Here is a 19,400-nt window from a genome sequence, read left to right on the forward strand (position 1 = left end):
AAGATTGTACATCAGTGAGATCATGAATTTTAAAAGGTGGCAGAAATACTGTGGTCTCATAAGTCAGGGACAAGAATGTTTTTCTAAATTAGAAGTTTTTCCTGTTATATTTCAGAGGTTTTTCTTGCCTCAAATGGTATTCTGTAGCATCGTAATCATGTAATTTCCTCCCCAACACTGCTGAGACTAATTTCACCCGCATGCTTGGTTTGTAAATGATTTGTCTTGTCATGCACCATTCCTTCACTGAAACATTTAGCGTTGAGCTTAAAATGGTATAAATGGCAAAAAAAAAAAAAGTTGCTACTGATGTCCAGCAAAGCACATGTCACCTTTTACTTATAGTCATGATTTCTTTATTTATTTGGGGGTTTATTCTTTCTTTTCTATGTGGTGCTTACAGCTGTTGACAAAAATTAAAGATGTTTGCTTTGTGGTCTGTGCCTTGACCTCAGTTGATGAAATACTTCACACTTTGCTTTAAAAAAAAATATATATAGCTGATATATAGATAGGGATTTATACTAATTTATTAAATATAATTTGCAAGAGCAACAGAAACATAAATGGCAGTTTTAAACAATCACAATCTGATCTTAACCAGTTCAAAGACAGAAGTGGATGGGTAACCAGGACCACAATTTTAGTTTTTGATGGTGAAAAGAAATTGATGGCTGAAAATCTCACGTTGTTAGGTTGTTTCACGCAGTAAGGTGTTGAACCATAGACTGTAAAAAGAGTTGAACTTGATCAAGAGTGAGCACGAGCGCTGCGAGATACACACAAACATATGGAGTGACAAAAATGTCATACTTTATTAAAAGGCGCAGCGCATATTTATTTAAACTTTAAATCGGATTTTTTGTAAAAAAAAAAAAAAATTCTCGTTTGTAAAAAAAAAAAAAAAAAAAAAATTCTTGAGAAATGGTACATTGCTTCGCAAAACTGGATTATCTCGTGTGCTCACATGCCGCGTGATGGATGCCTGCTTTGAATCAATCATTCGTTTGAGGCGGATCTTTTAAATGATTCGGTTGAACAGGTGAACAAAACCAAAATCTGTCCGAACCATCGTCCGAACGGTTTTCGAGTCAACATTTTTGCTGAATCATTGAACCGGGAAATTCTTTCCACCAATGAGTGTTGATACCGCAGTGAACTTTACTTTAATAGCCAAAATAGCGTAAATGTTACAAATTATTTATAATATTGTATAACAATATTATTAACATGCGTGAGAAAAAGAGTTGGGTTTTTTGTGCAAGTTGAAGCTAAGGGAGTTTTCAATGTAAATGCAAACTATACTATTTGCTCTGATATTTGTTTTATATTCTGGATCATGCGGCTACAAACTTGAGTTATGTGTCTTCACATAGTTTTATTGAAAAGTTTATGATCATATACTGTAATATTACACATTTTACGTCCTGTCCTGTCTTAAAAGAATCACTGAATGATTTGAGTCGGTTCTTCAAAATTGTTCAAAAGAATCGATTTGCATCTGTCCTGCAGCTCATCTGAAGCGGAAGTGTTGAAAAGTACACTTCGTTGCTAAGTAACTATAAACAGCCCAGTAGAAGATAATAACCGCCACTCAGTTGTCCCGTTTAGAAGACATAAAAATGCCGTCGCTTTTCATGAATGCTTGGCAGCAGCTAATTTAGTTTGCAACTGACTAGCATGTCATACTCTGGGACTTGTAAACACATTTGTAAGTATTGCTGCTGTCTTGTTGCAGGAAAGTCAGTGCGCCGTTTATAGTTTGCTAACGAGCGGACTTTAAAAAAAAATATTAAAACGCCTGAAGATATGCCTATAACGTTACACATATGACGAAATAAACTACAATATTTTGGATAATGTTGCTCTATAATTTGTCACAAAGTTTAAAAGAAAAACAACACGAGACTTCCCGCACGTTACTTAGCAACACTATCTAATCAGTTTATTGTAACGTTACAGTTGTAGCAGTTCACTGCGATTCTCACTAACATGCTGTGTTGTCTTGACTGTATTTAAAAGTGTTTACTGTCCAGGAATAACTCCGAGGAGAAGGAATTGAAACTTTGTGGGAAGAACACAAAACAAGAGGAAAGTTTGGTCATGAACTCTTTTCAGAAAGACACCTCCAGAAGCCAGGCAGGGCCAGAGCAAGATCATGGCAAACAGAAGCTGTTTGGGACGGCTAAGTCTTCTTTACCTGTGTCTACTAATGCACCTGGTTCTCTGGCACCTGTTGATGTGGAGCAGCTGAGGGCTAGACTTATCTCAGCAGTGCCCAGACGTCCACAGACGAACGCTGATGCTCTGGTATTCCCTCACAGAACTAAGGCTCAGGAGAGACAACTGACCTCACAAAGACCAGCACAAGTTGAGATGTTTGTAAGAGCAATACCATCAAATGAGGCCTCAGTGTACAAATCGTTTGTTTGTTTGTTTGTCCATTCATTCTTTTAATTCCCTTTGGCTGTCAAAATTGGGTAGATGAAGTGACAAATCTAAAATAAATGTGAAAATGAAGTTCACATAAACTGTAAAAAAGTAAGTAATCTGGTTGCCTTGAAAATCTGATCTCATTGAAATTAAAAGTTAATACAGGAGATTGGTTTAATCAAGAGAAACTCAAAATAATATGTCGTCTGAACCACATAAATGATCTAAAAGGTGATTTGACAAAAGAAAAAAATGTTGTGATAACAAATCATGAAAATATTTTTACAGCGCTTGAATACACCTATTCGCATCTTTTTAATACTGTAATTTAAATTTATTTTTATATTGTTTTGGGAGTATAAAGTAAAAAAAAAAAGATCAGGGTGATACAACAGCCCTGATGTCATAATGAAAAAAAAGCCTCATCAAAAGAATAAAATTCGTATTAAGTATTTTACTATAATATTTTATTATTATTATTATCTAGAAAAAAATATGGAAATTCTTTATTCATCTTATAGCGATTTGAAAACCACGTGGTCCATCCAACATGCAGAAACATGCAGAGAGAGAGAGAGATGATATAATAGAGAAGATCCCTGCAGACCCTGAATAATTATCTTGAATATTAAATACTATTTTTATGAAAATTTAAGATTAGTTCAGGTTTTAAATATGGTGGGATTCCCCAAAAACCTAACTAAACTTTAAAAATAATCATTAATCACAGATGTGGACACTCATTTGCATTCAAGTTAAATGCATTATTACTTGATGGTTATACTGCATGACATTTTTAGAGTCATTAAATTTAAACTTTTTTTGAAGATTGTACGAACATTTTCAGTGCAATGGAACCAACATGAGTACAAAGAGTATATTTCTATGAACATGCATTTTGAACTAGATATTTTAAATATTTTTGATACTGTTGTATGTCGTTGACCCAAATATTAATAAACAAATAAAAGTACAGTGGTTAAAAAAAAAAAACCCGTCATACTCATTCGTGTTAACAATTTAACTGCATGATCTGTATTTTACCCTAGCCAATTCTGAAGAGACGCAGTGAAAGTATGAAACTGGAAAACATCCAAAGGTTCAACTTGAGCCCTAAGATGCCTTTTTCCTCATATGAGGTCCAGTCCATTGACCCTGCCTTGGAGAGAGGACCCTCTACGCTACAGCTGCCCAGAATTCCTGACCATGTCAAAGATAGACAGGTCTGGCCACTCTACTCATAAACAACTCTGGCAGATGCCTCTTGTAACATTAGTAAAAAATGACGTGCTTTTTATGTGATGATTTTAGGTGCAGTTGACGCAGGGCTCACTCATGATCCCATCCCCTCCTAAAAGAACAAAGAGGTCATCTAGAGGTTGTCCTGTTACAGTTTCACCTCTGAGCTACACCCTCTCTCCACCGCTTTTCAACTCTGTAGAGGAAGTAATTTGTGCTAAAATTCACTCCCCACCCGACATTGTTCAAACCATCCGGAATAACCCTCACTTGGGATTCCTCTATGTGACATCTACAGCACCTAAATCATCCATCAAATTTGACACATACAACCTCAAGTAAGAAATCCTGTTTTTGCAATTATGTAGAGGTGTGGTTGTACACTATTGTTCAAAAGTTTGGGGTCAGTAAGATTTAATTAATGAAATTAATAATTTTAAATTGATCAAAAGTGACAAAGATTTTATTTATATTTCAAATAAATGTTGTTCTTTTAAACTTCGTATTCATCAAGGTATCCTGGAAAAATGTACTATGGTTTTTTATAAAAAATATTCACTTTTTTTAACATTGATAATAATAAGAAATGTTACTTGAGGACCAAATCAGCATTTTCTGATGGATCATGTGACACTGAAATCTGGAGTAATGGCTGCTGAAAATTCAGCTTTACCATTACAAGAATAAAATACATTTTAAAATATATTCAAATATATTTTGCTTAAATTCATAATTTAAGTTCAGTTCAAACCATTTCACAAATTTCATCAAATAAAGGTTAATATTCAGTAACTTTTCATTTGTATTCTAAATAATGTGTGACATCACATGATCACTATCAATGATAGTAAAGTATGAAAAAGTAAAGTATGGAAAGAAAATACACATGAACTGTTAACTGTGTGTTAAACCATATCCTTGTCTCTAAATACTCCAAATATTCTTTCAACAGAATTGCAATGTTTGACAATGTCAACAAGTCAGACTACTATACGGTCAGTAGTCATGCAGTGATGCACTACTGTGGGTCTGAGGTGGACTATTTGCCCTTAGAACGCTGGGAGCAGGAATACCAATATCACCGGAAGCTTTTGCGCATCCCTGTGTTTGCCCTCTTCCGAAAGTGGAAGGCTTTTCGTGTGTGGCGTACCAATGTGCGCTATAAGAAAATCAGCCAATGCAGACGCTCATTGCAAGAGCATCTCTTCGTCCTTAATGAGGTTTGAAGTTTTTTGTTTGTGAATTTATATAGATATTGCTTTCAGAAAAGTTGATTTGTAAAAAAAAAAAAAAAAAGATCCATCAAAGAGAGAGACTGTATATAGCCTACTTACAACGAGGTTTCTTGCAGAATGCATCACCTTCTTTATAAAAAGACAGCAAAAAGTATGGTGAAAATGATCATGTCTGTATTTCAGTCTCTGCAACCAGCATTGATTGACATCAGGGAAATGTGTTACCACATCAGTGATATGCCTCTGTGTCGGCTAGAGAAAGACCACACATACACACTTGAGGAGTTTCAGAGCGCACAATACAAACAGCTGGAGGAGGTGAGAGAGACTTGAGTTTGCATGCGTTATACACTCTTAAAAATAAAGGTTACAACAATGCCATTTTGACTCCCTAATGAACCTTTCAGTGGATAGTTCTTAAAATAACCTTTTTTTTTTCTTAGTGTGAAGAACATTTTAAATCTTTTGTGCAATGGAAAGGTTAAGGATTTTCATGGAACCATAGATGCCAATAAAGATCGCTTATTTTTAAGAGTGTATTATGTTCGCTGTACAGTGGGAAGTGTCTTTTTTCTGTCATTTATGATAGGTTATTTTTGTGGATCCGTGTTCTAGGTGTCCTCCCGTCTTGAAAAGTTCAGGAAGCTAGCAATGGAAGTGGCAAGAAGTGCCTGTCGAAATGCTTTGAAAGAGTTTGGACACAGACCGGACTACGGCGACTTGGAGACTGGTGACAATTTTATCCTGACACACAAGCAATTATGTTTCAAAAAGCTGGTATATTGAGAATTTGAGTGTTTTTTTTCTTACATGCATGTATCAGATGGTAATGAAGAGTTAGCATCACTTGATTTTGGATTGTTCTTTGAAGACACACCTGAGAAGATGAGTTACACGCAACAAGCAAACAAGAGCTACTACTGCAAACGTCTTTCTTGGTTAGTCAACATTTCTGTCATGTTGCGAAAGCGAGAGGAAACAGGCAGAAGCGAGGATCTATATGCAGAGATTTTAATGAAGTGGCAAAGTAAACAAACAACAAGGAACAATTAAATGCTGTCATTATTTATCTTCATCAAAAACACTTTGACCTGTTTTTTCTTTAATTGCTAATGCAACATTTTTACACCACAGACTGAACAAAATTAAGCATTGCTTGCTAATTGGTTGACCAAAATTGGTATCATCTAATGGTGTACTTAAATTTAACAGCTGACAGCTATTCAACCTAATTTATTTGTGAGACAGTCTAACAGAAGGATGGCCAAAACCAGTGAAATATCAACTGATTTGATAACTCTGAGTTCTTGTCATATTTTATTACCATTTTCTAAACTATAGCGAATAAACTGTGATAATGTGAGAAATGTTGAAGGTGTCTGAATAAATTTTGGTTTGACTGTATATATATATATATACAGTCAAACCAAAATGTATTCAGTTCTTTCACAATGACAGTTTATAGTGACCCCTCTGTTAAGCTACAAAAACTAATTTTATTGGTGAACTGTCGAATATGTTTCTTGGTCTCCATAGTTTCATCAGAATGACTGATTATCTGATTGTGAACACCACACACATGCTTGTTGTCAACTCGGTCTGTAAGCTACTGAGTGTGTTTCAGGAGCAAAACACACACACCCCTTCATTCACCCTCATCCAGAGCTGGGCAGGCAGCGAGACCAGCCATGATCCTGAAATAAAGGTTAGTATGCTTGTATGTTTATGTGATAGAGGGAAATATTTCAACTTGTTCTTTTTTTTTGGAAAGTGAGATATGTTTATATCTCTGTGATTCTTTAACTACAGTCACTTTTAGGGCTTGATTTAAAAATAAATAAAACTAACATATCAAACTGATTAAAACTCTCTTGATTTTCAAATATGAAAATTGATCATACAAAATATTAATAAGACTTTAAATAATAATAATAATGTCAAGAAATATATACAGTATATCAATATTTATTTTTACACAAAATAAACATCACACATGTATTATCAACTGTTTTATTGTGCAGCATTTTCAACCAAGCTTTAATGCATTTTTATTTATTTTCAGTTTTTAATTTTAATTTTAGATTTTTTACATTTATTTTTTATTTATTTTTCATTTAGTTGTTTAAAAAAAATAAGAAAGTAATTTCCACCACAGAATATTATTAACACACAATGCATAGCCTAAGATGTGGTGGAAATAACATTTTGTGGTGTTCATGTTCATATTGTTTCAGAAAAAATAAACTGCTGGACAATGTTAATGGACAAACCTGTTGAACACCAACTAGTGAGCCAGAACTAAAAAGACTTTTAAAACAGTCAAGTCATGTTTATATTTAAATGTAGGGTTTTGCACCGGTTTCTGTGAGCGTTATGTAGGAGTCAGGTTAGGCGATAGAAATAATTTACATGATAAAAAAACATTGGAAGTCTGAGATGTCCACACTAATATAGTGAAACAAACGTGTGTGTTTGTGTGTGTGTGTTACAGGTCACAGCAGAGCAGAATGTCATTGCTCCCCACCAGCCAATGTTCATAACTGAGCTGATGCTGGACACACACTCCTTATCATACCAGCCCTCCATTGATGACTTCCAGGTTTGTGTTTTTAGGCACACTATCAGTTTTTGTGTGTTGCAAACATTGCAGCATGCCCAGTGTGTATATGTGTACACTAAAGTATGTTTATGCTTTCCATGTGTTTGTGTGAACATCAGGAGTGTGTAGCAGAAATTACTGGGCGGTTTGAGAACACAGTATTGTCTTTGGATACTCTGGTGCAAGACACCTACTTTGATGCTTTTACTCAACCAATTATCAACAAAAAGGTTAAACTAGACCAACATTTACCTCTTCAATGTACACGCTCTTTTATAATCTGACCCTGGCTGATGTGTGTCTGCACATGTGTATGCGTGGTGTTTCAGGTTCAGGAGAAGACATGTGGGGATGGCCCTAGTCTTGCAGAAATCCTGGAAGATGACACTTATCTGCAGAACATCATCCTCAATATTAAGGTTTTTATTTTATTCTAATATGACTATGACCTAAATGCAGTAAGAAATAAACTGTTTTCATGCACCATTTTAAATTAAGTTAAAAATTTAAGTTAAAAATTACTGGTTTTTAAATACTGGTATAAAAAAAAAACTTTAATCTTCCTTTGGAAAAAGAGTTTTCCAAAGGAAGATTAAAGTTTTTTTTTTATACCAGTATTTAAATGTTTTTTATTCAAGTTAGAGAAATCATGTATTGGTTTCTTTAATATCGTGTTGATAAGTGTCACCATTTGGTAATTCTAAAGATTAGCACCCAACAATGCCATTACTGTAAACAACAGTGTTCTCAGGTACCGTAATGTAATTTACTTATTTAAATGTTTTTCTGTCATGATAGTTTAGCATTATAGATGCTAATGACAGTGATATGATTGGATGCAAAGGACCTATCAGTCTGTTCGTTTCATGACTAAACTAATCATTGTTTGCTTAGATTTGCATACTTGGACATTTGGGAATTTGTACATAATAGCCGCTGTTCTCAAATGAGAAATAATCTGTGTTAAGGTTAAAGGAACGGTTGACCCAAAAATGAATTCATCATTTACTCACCCTCATGTCATTCCAATCCCACAAGACGTCCGGTGGAAAACAAATGAAGATGTTTTTTACCTTCTCTCATCATTTTTGTCCATCCATTGACAGTTTACGCAACCAAAATGTTCATGTTTCTAATAGTACAAAAACAAAATAACCAATTTTCATATTTTTCGTTTTAATCCTGCACCTGTTGAAGATAATTTGGATGTGCATACTTTTCTCCTCTTTTTCTAGAAGTGCAAAATGACATTGTAAAGCAGGGGTCTCAAACTCAACTTAACTGGGGGCCGCTGGAGGTAGAGTCGGGGTCAGGCGGGGCCGCATCAAGTATTCCACAAAAAATAGTATTCAAGTATTCCAAAAAAGGAGCACAACTGATCCAATCTTCTCAATATTAATGATTAACGTTCCTTCTGAACTGCTCCTCTGAATTTCAACATTCCTTTCTGTACATGATTGGTTCTTCATGAGCTGTTCTTCTGACAGTTGAAGTTCATTTTACTCTTCAACACATATGTCTATAACACATATTTGTGATATTTATATTTGCTTATGTTTTTTTTATTTTCTTTATACAACACATTAATGATATTGAATGTTTTTTTTGGAAGGCACATTTCCTTTTATTATACTTAGAAAAACAATTATTGCTTTTGAAATACAAATATTTGCAGTCATGTCTGCCCGTCTTATTGAATTCTTTCTACACATGTATAGTGTCTCAAATTACTGACTGCACAAATCAAAGCAAACCTTCTTATCAACCTGTTGGACACATATTACAAGCTCAAAATGATTATTCTCACATTGTTTTAGAGCAGGGGTCTCCAACACGTCGCTCGCGAGCTACCAGTAGCTCGTGGCCTGATTGGTGGTAGCTCGCCAAGGGGCCGTTCACATATCGCGCTCACATATTTTGCGCGGTCAAGTTCGTTATTTCAAATGTAGGCGCGGCAAGCGCGCTCATAATTGAAGCGACGCGCTCATTTTTTCCAGGCGCAGTATGTTTGTACTTCGCGGTTGTCTATGACAACTATTGACAACAAACCCACAGTAAGCTGTCACGAGACTATCTATGGTAGCCCATAAGGGATAAAAAAATAAAATAAAAATTAAAACGCGGCACACGCAACGACGGGCCGCACTAACATTAAAATTTAATGTCAAGTAGGGGGCCACAAAATATCACCCCGCGGGCCGCAAATGGCCCGCGGGCCGCGAGTTTGAGACCACTGTTGTAAAGGTAATCCAAATGAATCTAGCAGTTTAATCCAAGTCTTCTGCACATACATACACTATAGAGCGCATCTAATGTGATAAACAGAAGCTCCACCATGCTTAATAAATGAGAGCAATCCAAGAAAGAACAATTGGGATTTCGCGTTTATCATGAACTTTAAAATTATGTGTTCATAACTGTCTCTAATTGTGAAAATGTTTTATGTTTCTTCCCGTCAGAAATCTATTCAGATTGCATTTGATACCGCTAATGTGTATGCTCGTACATTTGAGCCATTCAGACTGTTTTACAAAGAGAATGAAGACCTGGACCTGGAGGCTCTCAAAGAGCAAGACCATGGTACATCATCATCATCATGATCTACAACATTCCTCATTGTCAAAATCATGATTGTCTCACACTTCTTATGTTGTGTATGTGTCTTGTTGTATGTGGATGCAGAAGTTGCATTTTTTGGGGACAGTCTGGATAAATATCATCGAGAGCATAAAGAGGCTTTAGCCATCAAACAGAAAAGACCCCTGGGAATTCTGCTGGTGGATACTACACAACTGAAGGACAAACTTATACCATCCCCTCTGCGCTGCATAGAGGTAACACACTGACAGAAACACACACATTGAAATAGAAAATACAGAAATAGAAATTGATTCCTCCTGTAATATTTGCATTCCCACTGTTTGACCTAGTGGGTCCACACCATTTACCCCAACACAGTTGGCAATTGGGCACATAAATGCACAGATTGCCCACCTCATTTTGAACTCCTTTCTTCAGGCCATTAATGACATCCTACCTCGGCTAGCAAAGAAAAAGATGGATGACATCATTGCAGAAGCTCAGGATGCCCAGTTCAAACTGGACTTTGTCCCAACAGTAACCAACGAATACGTCAACTCCCTTAACTTCCTGGAGGAAATTCAGAAGAGGGTAAGAATCAAGAGAACCATGACCCATCAATAAGTTTTGTAGTGATTTAAACAATCATTCTTCCGATCTATTGAGTGTCAGACATAAGACGGCTGTTTGTTCAGATGCATTTAAATTATCTTTCGTTTTTTTTTTTTTTTTTTTTTTAGATTGAGGTGCTTGAAAAAGAGACTGTGACTGTCTGTGAGATGTACAAGTTGATTGAGAGTTACTCTGTCCCCACCCCTCCTGAGGATATTGCAGTGTATGCCACTTTGCCGCCATGTGTAACTGCCATAAAGAACACCATCGACAAAGCGGTGGGAGAGCGGGACTCTTATGTGGACAAATTTTGCCAACACCTCCAGCAAGATATCAACCAACTTAACAACAATGTGCTGGCAGTAAAAGAGCAAGCGGAGGTGAAAGAAAGGAGAGAGAAAGAAATAGTGATATTATAAATGATTTCAGCAAATTATTCTGATATACTAAGTAAATATACACATATACATACTGTTTAAAATTTTGGGGTCATTAAGATTTTTTTGTGTGAAAGAAATTAATACTTTTGACAGTAAGTAGTCAGATTGTTACACAAGATTTATATATTTAAAAAAGAAAATGCTGTTCTTTAAAACATTAATAAAAGAATCCTGAAAAAATGTTAAACAGTTCTTGTTAAAAAATATTAAGCAACCTTAATATTATATAAAACTATATAAAATATTAAGCAGCACAGGACAACATTGATAATCATGTTTCTGGAGTAATTGCTGCTGCGAATTCAGCTTTGCCATCACAGGAATATATTACATTTTAAAATGTAGAAAACAGTTATTTTAAATTAATATTTCAGAATATTACTATCTTTACTGTATTCTTTGATTGAATAAATGCAGCCTGGTTGAGCATAAACATGGGAAAAAAAACAATCATACTGACCCTTTGAACAGTAGTGTATATCCAATTTTAACATGGTACTGAACTGGTAATGTGAAATACTGAAACCCTGCTGAATCACTCACAGCCTGTTTTTGTGTTTGTTGGATGGATTTTGTCTCTCCAGAACCATCAGCTCCTTGACATTGATGCAGATCGCTCTAACATACGCCGGCTGCTGGGAGATATTCAGATCTCAATCGATGAGTTGCAGGCTCAAGCCTTCAAATATAAAACCCACCAGAAGAACTTTAAGGTCAGTGTGTCTCTCTGTCCAGCAGAGGGCGCATTTTCTTTATTTATTCTCTGCACATTTTGTTTTGAGTTTGTCTGTCTGATCATCATGAGTTATAAAAATAACAAAATGAATCTGTATTTGTTTATGTAGGTGGAGGTGACTAAATATGACGCTTTAGAGGGACTGACTGCTGAAGTGAAGCTGAAGCAGCTACTCTGGGACTCTCTGGAAGAATGGGAAAATCTAGAGAACAGCTGGTTGCAGGTCATTTTAAGGGGGTCCTTTTTTACTTTTGAAATATTTTTTTTTTTCTTTCACTGAAATCCACTTAAGGGTAGTCAAGACACACAAAGCTCCTTACAATTAAACTGCAAAGGAAAAGAAGAAGAAAAAAGGTGGAAGGCCAGTTCCTCAGTACTGTGGAGCATGGATACAGCAACTAAAGAGTTACTGAGATACACAGTCATGCTTGTCATAATTATGGCCTTAAACAAGGCATTTTATAATTTATAGCTTCAGATGAAGTGTCCCTGCAAATGGTGTGCTGGTAGCCATTTTGAATGAAAGTGTCCTTTAAATGTCAAATGGTCAATTATCTCTTTGATACAGAATAAGTTTGATGAGCTGGACCCAGAATTGCTGAGCAGGCAGGTGAATAAGTTTGGCAAATATGTCAGCCAGCTGGAAAAAGGACTGCGACCAAACAATGTGGTGCCCTGCCTCAAAGAGAATGTGGAGAGTATGCGAGAAAAGGTGGGTCAGGTTGGCACTTATTCCAGTGTGTCATTGCTCTTTAACTGTCTCCTCGTTTGAAGTTGACTGCTGTATTTTGCTTTGGCCCATTGGGAAATTTCTAAACCCCATAACAAAGTGTAGTAGGCCTACTTAGGAATACACTACCAGGTTTGGGGTCAGTATGATTTAAAAAAAAAAGTTTTTAAAAAAAGTCTGTTAAGCTCACCAAGGCTGCATTTATTTGTATATTGTCAAATATTATTACAATTTAAAATAACTGTATTAAATTTTAAAATGTAATTTATTCCTGTGACGACAAAGCTGAATTTTCAGCAGCTACAATATATTCAGTATTACAGTATTCAGTGTCACATGACCCTTCAGAAATCATTCTTATACATTTCATATTATCAATATATATTATCAATTTTGAAAACAGTTGCTTTCCTCAATATTCTTGTGTAAACTGTGATACTTTTTTTCAGTCTTCATTAATGAACAGTTCAAAAGAAACAGCATGTATTTGAAATAGAAAGCGCCTCTGTAACATTATAAATGTCTACTGTCACTTTTGATCAATTTAGTGTTTTGTGAATAGAAGCATCCTGTTTAATAGAAGAAAAAAAAATGTAGTGTATGTATGCATCTGTGTATTTAACGTTCTGTGTTTGCGTAGTTGCCAGTGATCACAGACCTGCGTAACCCATGTCTGAAAGCTCGTCATTGGGAAATGCTGGAGGAAATTGTGGAAGCCAAACTACTGGAAGAGCCACTGACTCTCGCCTTCCTGCAAGAACTCAACATCTTCAACTTTGGACCACAAATACAAGAGGTGAGAGAAACACTGAGGCTCTCAAAACCTACTGATATACTTTCCTAAACAACATTTTTGGGCATCATAGACGCATTCCAAATTTCCATAACATGTTGTCTTGGTATGCAGCTCACTAGGTTTTAAAGTGCAACCTGACAGGAAGGAGTAAATCAGTGTATAGTTGCTAAAGATTCTTCTTTTAACCTTATGAATCCTCTTAAACTCTCAGGTGTCAGCACAAGCCTCAGGAGAAGCATCTCTGGAGAATATTCTGAGAAAGGTGATAGCTATGTTTCTAATTCTCTTTTAACAACATTTATACATGTCCTTATATTCATCTTCACACACACTTACTTTTGATAGATTGAGGAATCCTGGAAGACGACAGAGTTTGTGGTGCTGTCTCATCGGGACTCCAAGGATGTGTTTATCCTCGGAGGAACCGATGATATTCAGGTAGGAATGTGTTGGATCCATTGTTCACAGAGTTTTCAGATTGTTAAAACATTAGATTTATGCGTAATTATCATTAAAACCTAACATTTCCTCGCTTATTAGTAATATTTGTATTTTGTCTGTGTGAATGTAAATTTTGTAGGTGCTTCTCGATGACAGTATAGTCAATGTCGCCACAGTTGCTTCATCACGTTATGCAGGCTCCGTCAAGGCCAGAGTAGACAAGTGGCAGAGACAGCTCTTTATTTTCAGCCAGACCTTGGTAATCAGAGTGGTGATCATCAAAAACATTGATTTTTGTTTTGTTTTGTTTCGATAAATCAAACATTCTCTATCTCTCTTCTACTGTTTCTAGGATGAGTGGTTGGTATGTCAGAGAAGCTGGCTTTATCTTGAGAGTATTTTCAGTGCGCCTGACATCCAGAGGCAGTTGCCTGCTGAGTCTAAGATGTTCCTGCAAGTGGACAAATCCTGGAAAGAGATCATGAGGAGGGTCAACCGCATACCCAATGCCCTTCGTGCTGCCACACAATCAGGTCTGATAGGATGTAGCTCAGGAAACACACATAAAGCACAGACAATCTAATATCTACAATTCAAACATTAGATTAACACATTTACATTCAAAAACAAAATTCTTGTCCAGTGTCAAAAAGTTTGTATCTGCAAAATGGTTCACTGTCTAAATGAAAGCTGTAGGTGAAATGCAACAATGAAAAATGGTGTAAATTATAAATGACTTTCACCAGTGTTGCCCTCTACTCTGTCTCTCCAGGGGTTTTGGATAGTTTCCAGAATAATAATGCACTCCTGGAGCGGATACAGAAATGCCTGGAGGCTTACTTGGAGTCCAAGAGAGTTATCTTCCCAAGGTGTCTATGCGCACTCACACACGCACAGCAGTTTCTCATCAGAATGCGGATTTCTCTTGATGCCGTGCCATGACTTTACTCATTTCTCTCGGTGGCTCAGGTTCTACTTCCTGTCTAATGATGAACTGTTGGAGATTTTGGCTCAGACACGAAACCCTCAGGCTGTGCAGCCTCATCTGAGAAAGTGTTTTGATGCAATATCACAGCTGGAGTTCGGCCTGCTTACCCCTACGACACCTGGAGAGGCGACTGGCGAAAAAATACAATACAATAATGACATCTTAGCCATGGTGTCACCTGAGGGAGAAAAGGTCAAGTCTTACATTTTTATTTAATTTAATTTAATTTAAAAAAAAAATTGTTTCAGTGATTTATAAAATTACAAAGGATAGAAATATATATGTGTGTGTCTGTGCTGTAGGTGGCACTGGGGAAAGGGCTGAAGGCTCGTGGAAATGTAGAGGACTGGTTGGGAAAGGTGGAGGAGGCCATGTTCTCCTCTCTTAGGAGACTCAGTAAGGCTGCAATTGCTGACTACCAGAGCAAAGCCAGAGTAGAGTGGGTTGTGGCTGGGCATCCCTCACAGGTTTGTGCTCACCTAGGTGAGATTGCTTATGTGTGTCTCTGAGTCTCTGATTCTCACCTGTGATTTTCTGCAGGTGGTGTTGACCATCTCCCAGCTCATGTGGTGCAGAGACATGGACAACTGTCTAGAGGGAGATCATGACCACTATCATGCATTACAAGAATTTGAGCTCACCAACTTTGAGGTGACAACATATTGTTTTCATTGACCAAATTATGTATCTTTGTATGAATGTGTTAGTTACTTTTGAAGTTCCCTTGCAAGTAATTTACAGTTTAGATGAATATATTTGTGGTATATTCATGTGGTTTTTGCATACGTGTGTGTGTCTGTCTGTTTTTATCTTTTGTTGTTTGTATAAACAGAGACTGAATTCTCTTGCTGCTCTGGTCCGTGGGAATTTGCCTAGTCTTCATCGGAACATCATCACAGCTCTCATCACCATAGATGTGCACGCCAGAGACATTGTCACAGAGCTTGTCAAAGAGAAGGTTTGTGTATTTGCTTCTTGTCACAGGGATGGAGAAAACGTGGCCTGTTTGCAAATAGATCAGTAATTCTCAACAAAGTTCATCAAGTGACAGAATCAACAGTCTTTTCTGCTCTGTTTTAGAAGTCAATAAGCTTATTTATTTTATTATTTTATTAATTTTAACCCTGTTGTCCGTGACCATCAGAACAGACCTGTAGTTGTATCAGAATAGACCTGCGACCAAGCAGTTGAGAACCACTGCCATACATAATGTGCCAATTATTTACCTATTATGTCTGATAGTTCAAGAGGTTATTGCGTATGTGCTTATGTGTTTGTAGGTGGACTCCAGCGATAATTTCGAGTGGCAGAGGCAGTTGCGGTATTATTGGGATGTGGACTTGGATGATTGTGTGGCTCGGATGGCTCTCTCTCAATATGTCTATGGATATGAATATTTGGGAGCGTGTCCTCGTCTGGTGATAACGCCACTGACGGTACATATATTCACTTTTTTATGAAGGGGAACAATTATTTTCATCCCTCCCCTCATTTATGATGATTTTATATATGCTGTATGTCTTGAGTTTTGCCCAAGTATATCAAATAATGTAAATAAATTTGCAATTTGAACAATGATGGCTTTAACTTAATTTCAATCAAATCAAGATTAAAAACAAAAGTAGCTGTAAAAAAATGCACATATTAATTATAGATGCACAATGTAAATGTAGTTATCAAACAACAAATAAAGCTCTGCTGGAATTCATTTTAAGTCATGATGCAGCCCTGGGCCTTTTTTGCCGCTACATTTTAAAATTAAAATGGTGGCATTTATGCTCTCATGGCCAATATCAGTTTGCGTCTTTTCACGTCATAAGAAATACAAGTTTAACAAATAAATTAATATTTTTATGCATGTATGGAAATTTCAGTTCTATGTCAGTGTGGTGTGCGTGATTTATCAGGAGCATGATTGTACTAATAATGTGTGTGCGAACTGCATATATTTACTTTTTTCATTTTAGGATCGATGTTACCTCTGCCTTATGGGGGCGCTGCAGCTGGATCTAGGGGGAGCTCCTGCAGGTCCAGCTGGCACAGGCAAAACTGAGACCACTAAAGACCTTGCGAAAGCTCTGGCAATCCAATGTGTGGTCTTTAACTGCTCAGATGGACTCGACTATAAGGTACTAATCTGTCTCTATTACAGTTCAACTTCTATTTTCTTTTTTTCCTCATAAGTTTAAGGAGCTATAACCAGTATGACCTAGAGATGCTTGTTTTTCTGTCAAATTAGAGTGAATTCATTCATTGCATTTGTCAATAGGAGGCAGCAGAGCTCCAACTGAAGTTCTCTGTACATTACATAAAAACAACTGTAGACATCTTTCTGAGAGCTTTACCCAGCAGGCTGTCCTTATTTATGGCCAGTGTTTAGTGTTTGCTGGGGGAGTTATGTCATAAAAATGTTAAAGATTTTGACTAGGCCTTAAAAACAGTCACAGTCATTGTTCACTGTTTGTCTTTTTTTATTCTGTCACAGGAACATTAATTTACCATATAGCTCTTTCAGATCATTCCTTTCCCTGGGGGTTAGCAAGGCTGGGGATTGTTATTGCTGTAGTTCAGTACATGGGTGGCATGTGAGAATGACATCCTGTGGATCAGTATAGAGTGAATTAGTGCTCACTTTTTCAGCGGCATTGATTCTGGAAGTATTTTTTAAAATATTTTTTTCTATAGCTTTATAAACCAGGACCAACAAAGCAACACATACACAATACGTCACGTTACCCCGTTTCGACAGATTTCTGCACCACTAAACTTCAAATTACAGATTTTAAGGGTGTGACAGTAGCACATCTACACATCACCCAGGATTTTCTACAGTCTTTTGGGGAAACACCTTATGGCCATCCAAATCATTACCTAGAATAAGGTCAACACCATCAACAGGAATTCTGGAGCAAACACCAGTTTGCACTTATCCATTTTCAACCACGAGAGCCTGGCCTGCTCCTGTCTCTCTCAATATGGTGATCGGTGTAGGTTTTGAATTCTTAGTGAGGGCTACTGATCCAGACAACATGAAAGGCTTGTAGAAAAAAGACTGAGTTAAAAAAGAAGAAGAATCTAAGACAGGATGAACGGATGCAACACCAACACATCTGAATTGATCAGAGGGATTCCTCTGTTTCCAGTACTCACAGTTAGCTGATGATCTTGATCTGATAAGATGATCTTGCTCAAGACAGTAGAAACAAACACGCATTTTACCACTATAATGATGGGCAGACTTGTTTTTTCATACAGTGTTGATCAAAGGTCATTGCCATTATAATCACTGAAGCTGTCAATTACAATGCGAGGTACACAATCTGCACTCTTGTGAAAACTCCCATTATAATCAATAAAGCTGTGCAGTGAATCTCTTATTGCCATCATGTTTATACTTTGTTGGTTATAATGAAAGGATTCGCTAGACAGGCATGATTTTTGGCCAATAATCTTGAAATAGCCAAACATGGGGTTAATCAACCTTGCCAAATTGTCGCTGCAGCGTATTTATCATAGTCATTGCACTTACAACAATTGCTTACGGTTTAACTCTTATGCATTACCTTTAAGGTGAACATATGTAAATGTAATATGTAAATATTCACTCTGTGGCAGTGTTATGGTACAAATAGTATTGAGTTTTCAACTATTTGTTTATTAATTACTTTAGCTATGTCGTATTGTAATGCTATGTACTACTATATATTCTAAGCCCTTAGGGGGTTCAGTATTCAGCTTGCTACAAGTGTTATATTGCATTTGTGTGTTCAGATGATGGGGACGTTCTTCAGTGGTTTGGCTCAGTCGGGTGCCTGGTGCTGCTTTGATGAGTTCAATCGCATCAACATCGAGGTACTGTCAGTCATCGCTCAACAACTCATCACTATCAGAAATGCCAAGGCTGCCAAGGTAAAGCACATGCATGTACAGTATCATATGCTCACAAACATGTACTTATACTGGATTTTTGTGCAACTGCATGTGTCTGGATTGTGATTGTTTTCTGCAGCTACCCCGGTTCATGTTTGAGGGAAGAGAGATTAAATTGGTGATGACGTGTGCTGCCTTCATCACTATGAACCCCGGTTACGCCGGCAGAACCGAACTCCCTGACAACCTGAAAGCCCTTTTCCGACCCATAGCCATGATGGTGCCCAACTATGCTCTTATCGCTGAGGTGTGTGATTAAACCACCTGATCTGATCCCAGTAATGATGATAAACCACACTAGGTGGAGGGGTCAGAGATGGCACTGCTCACCTAATGTGTGTACTCATTAAAAGCTTTTCTCTGTTCATGTGTGTGCGTTAAGGCTAATTCACACTGCACTGACAGACCAATGGGAACAGACACATTCTTCTGGATTTGTCGGATCAAAGTGTCATCAGTCTGCGTCTGTTGCCATTGTTCAGCGCTTGTTTTCGCAGATTAAACATTGTCGGGTAGTGGAATGTTCGAGAAGTGATGTGCTGTAATCTGGTGATTGTCAGCTTCATTCGACGTATGTTGGTGCAGTGAGAATTAGCCTTTCCTGAGAGGAAACTGGTGTCTTACCACTGTGATTTCCTGTT

General features: G+C 37.0%; 1 protein-coding gene across 1 annotated transcript in view; it reads left to right on the forward strand.

Annotated features, from left to right (window-relative positions):
* The first annotated feature begins 2,029 nt into the window (after positions 1–2,029).
* The window catches only part of dnah6 (dynein, axonemal, heavy chain 6), an 82,472-nt gene continuing 65,101 nt past the window's right edge, over positions 2,030–19,400 (forward strand). Inside the window, exons 1-32 of the mRNA XM_056256930.1 lie at positions 2,030–2,382; positions 3,483–3,656; positions 3,745–4,010; positions 4,625–4,892; positions 5,091–5,225; positions 5,523–5,637; positions 5,731–5,845; positions 6,444–6,612; positions 7,399–7,506; positions 7,626–7,736; positions 7,836–7,925; positions 9,966–10,086; positions 10,189–10,340; positions 10,525–10,677; positions 10,827–11,078; positions 11,723–11,851; positions 11,984–12,097; positions 12,443–12,586; positions 13,245–13,400; positions 13,612–13,662; positions 13,746–13,838; positions 13,981–14,100; positions 14,194–14,374; positions 14,614–14,710; positions 14,811–15,021; positions 15,132–15,296; positions 15,370–15,480; positions 15,662–15,787; positions 16,110–16,265; positions 16,797–16,958; positions 18,601–18,738; positions 18,839–19,006. Coding sequence (XP_056112905.1) covers positions 2,104–2,382; positions 3,483–3,656; positions 3,745–4,010; positions 4,625–4,892; positions 5,091–5,225; positions 5,523–5,637; positions 5,731–5,845; positions 6,444–6,612; positions 7,399–7,506; positions 7,626–7,736; positions 7,836–7,925; positions 9,966–10,086; positions 10,189–10,340; positions 10,525–10,677; positions 10,827–11,078; positions 11,723–11,851; positions 11,984–12,097; positions 12,443–12,586; positions 13,245–13,400; positions 13,612–13,662; positions 13,746–13,838; positions 13,981–14,100; positions 14,194–14,374; positions 14,614–14,710; positions 14,811–15,021; positions 15,132–15,296; positions 15,370–15,480; positions 15,662–15,787; positions 16,110–16,265; positions 16,797–16,958; positions 18,601–18,738; positions 18,839–19,006 — 4,830 coding nt within the window. The 5' untranslated portion in view covers positions 2,030–2,103. The remainder of the gene's footprint in view (positions 2,383–3,482; positions 3,657–3,744; positions 4,011–4,624; positions 4,893–5,090; positions 5,226–5,522; positions 5,638–5,730; positions 5,846–6,443; positions 6,613–7,398; positions 7,507–7,625; positions 7,737–7,835; positions 7,926–9,965; positions 10,087–10,188; positions 10,341–10,524; positions 10,678–10,826; positions 11,079–11,722; positions 11,852–11,983; positions 12,098–12,442; positions 12,587–13,244; positions 13,401–13,611; positions 13,663–13,745; positions 13,839–13,980; positions 14,101–14,193; positions 14,375–14,613; positions 14,711–14,810; positions 15,022–15,131; positions 15,297–15,369; positions 15,481–15,661; positions 15,788–16,109; positions 16,266–16,796; positions 16,959–18,600; positions 18,739–18,838; positions 19,007–19,400) is intronic.

This window comes from Rhinichthys klamathensis, unplaced genomic scaffold (genome assembly GCF_029890125.1).
Source record: "Rhinichthys klamathensis goyatoka isolate OS25496 unplaced genomic scaffold, OSU_Roscu_1.1 h1tg000133l_1, whole genome shotgun sequence".
Lineage (NCBI taxonomy): Eukaryota > Metazoa > Chordata > Actinopteri > Cypriniformes > Leuciscidae > Rhinichthys > Rhinichthys klamathensis.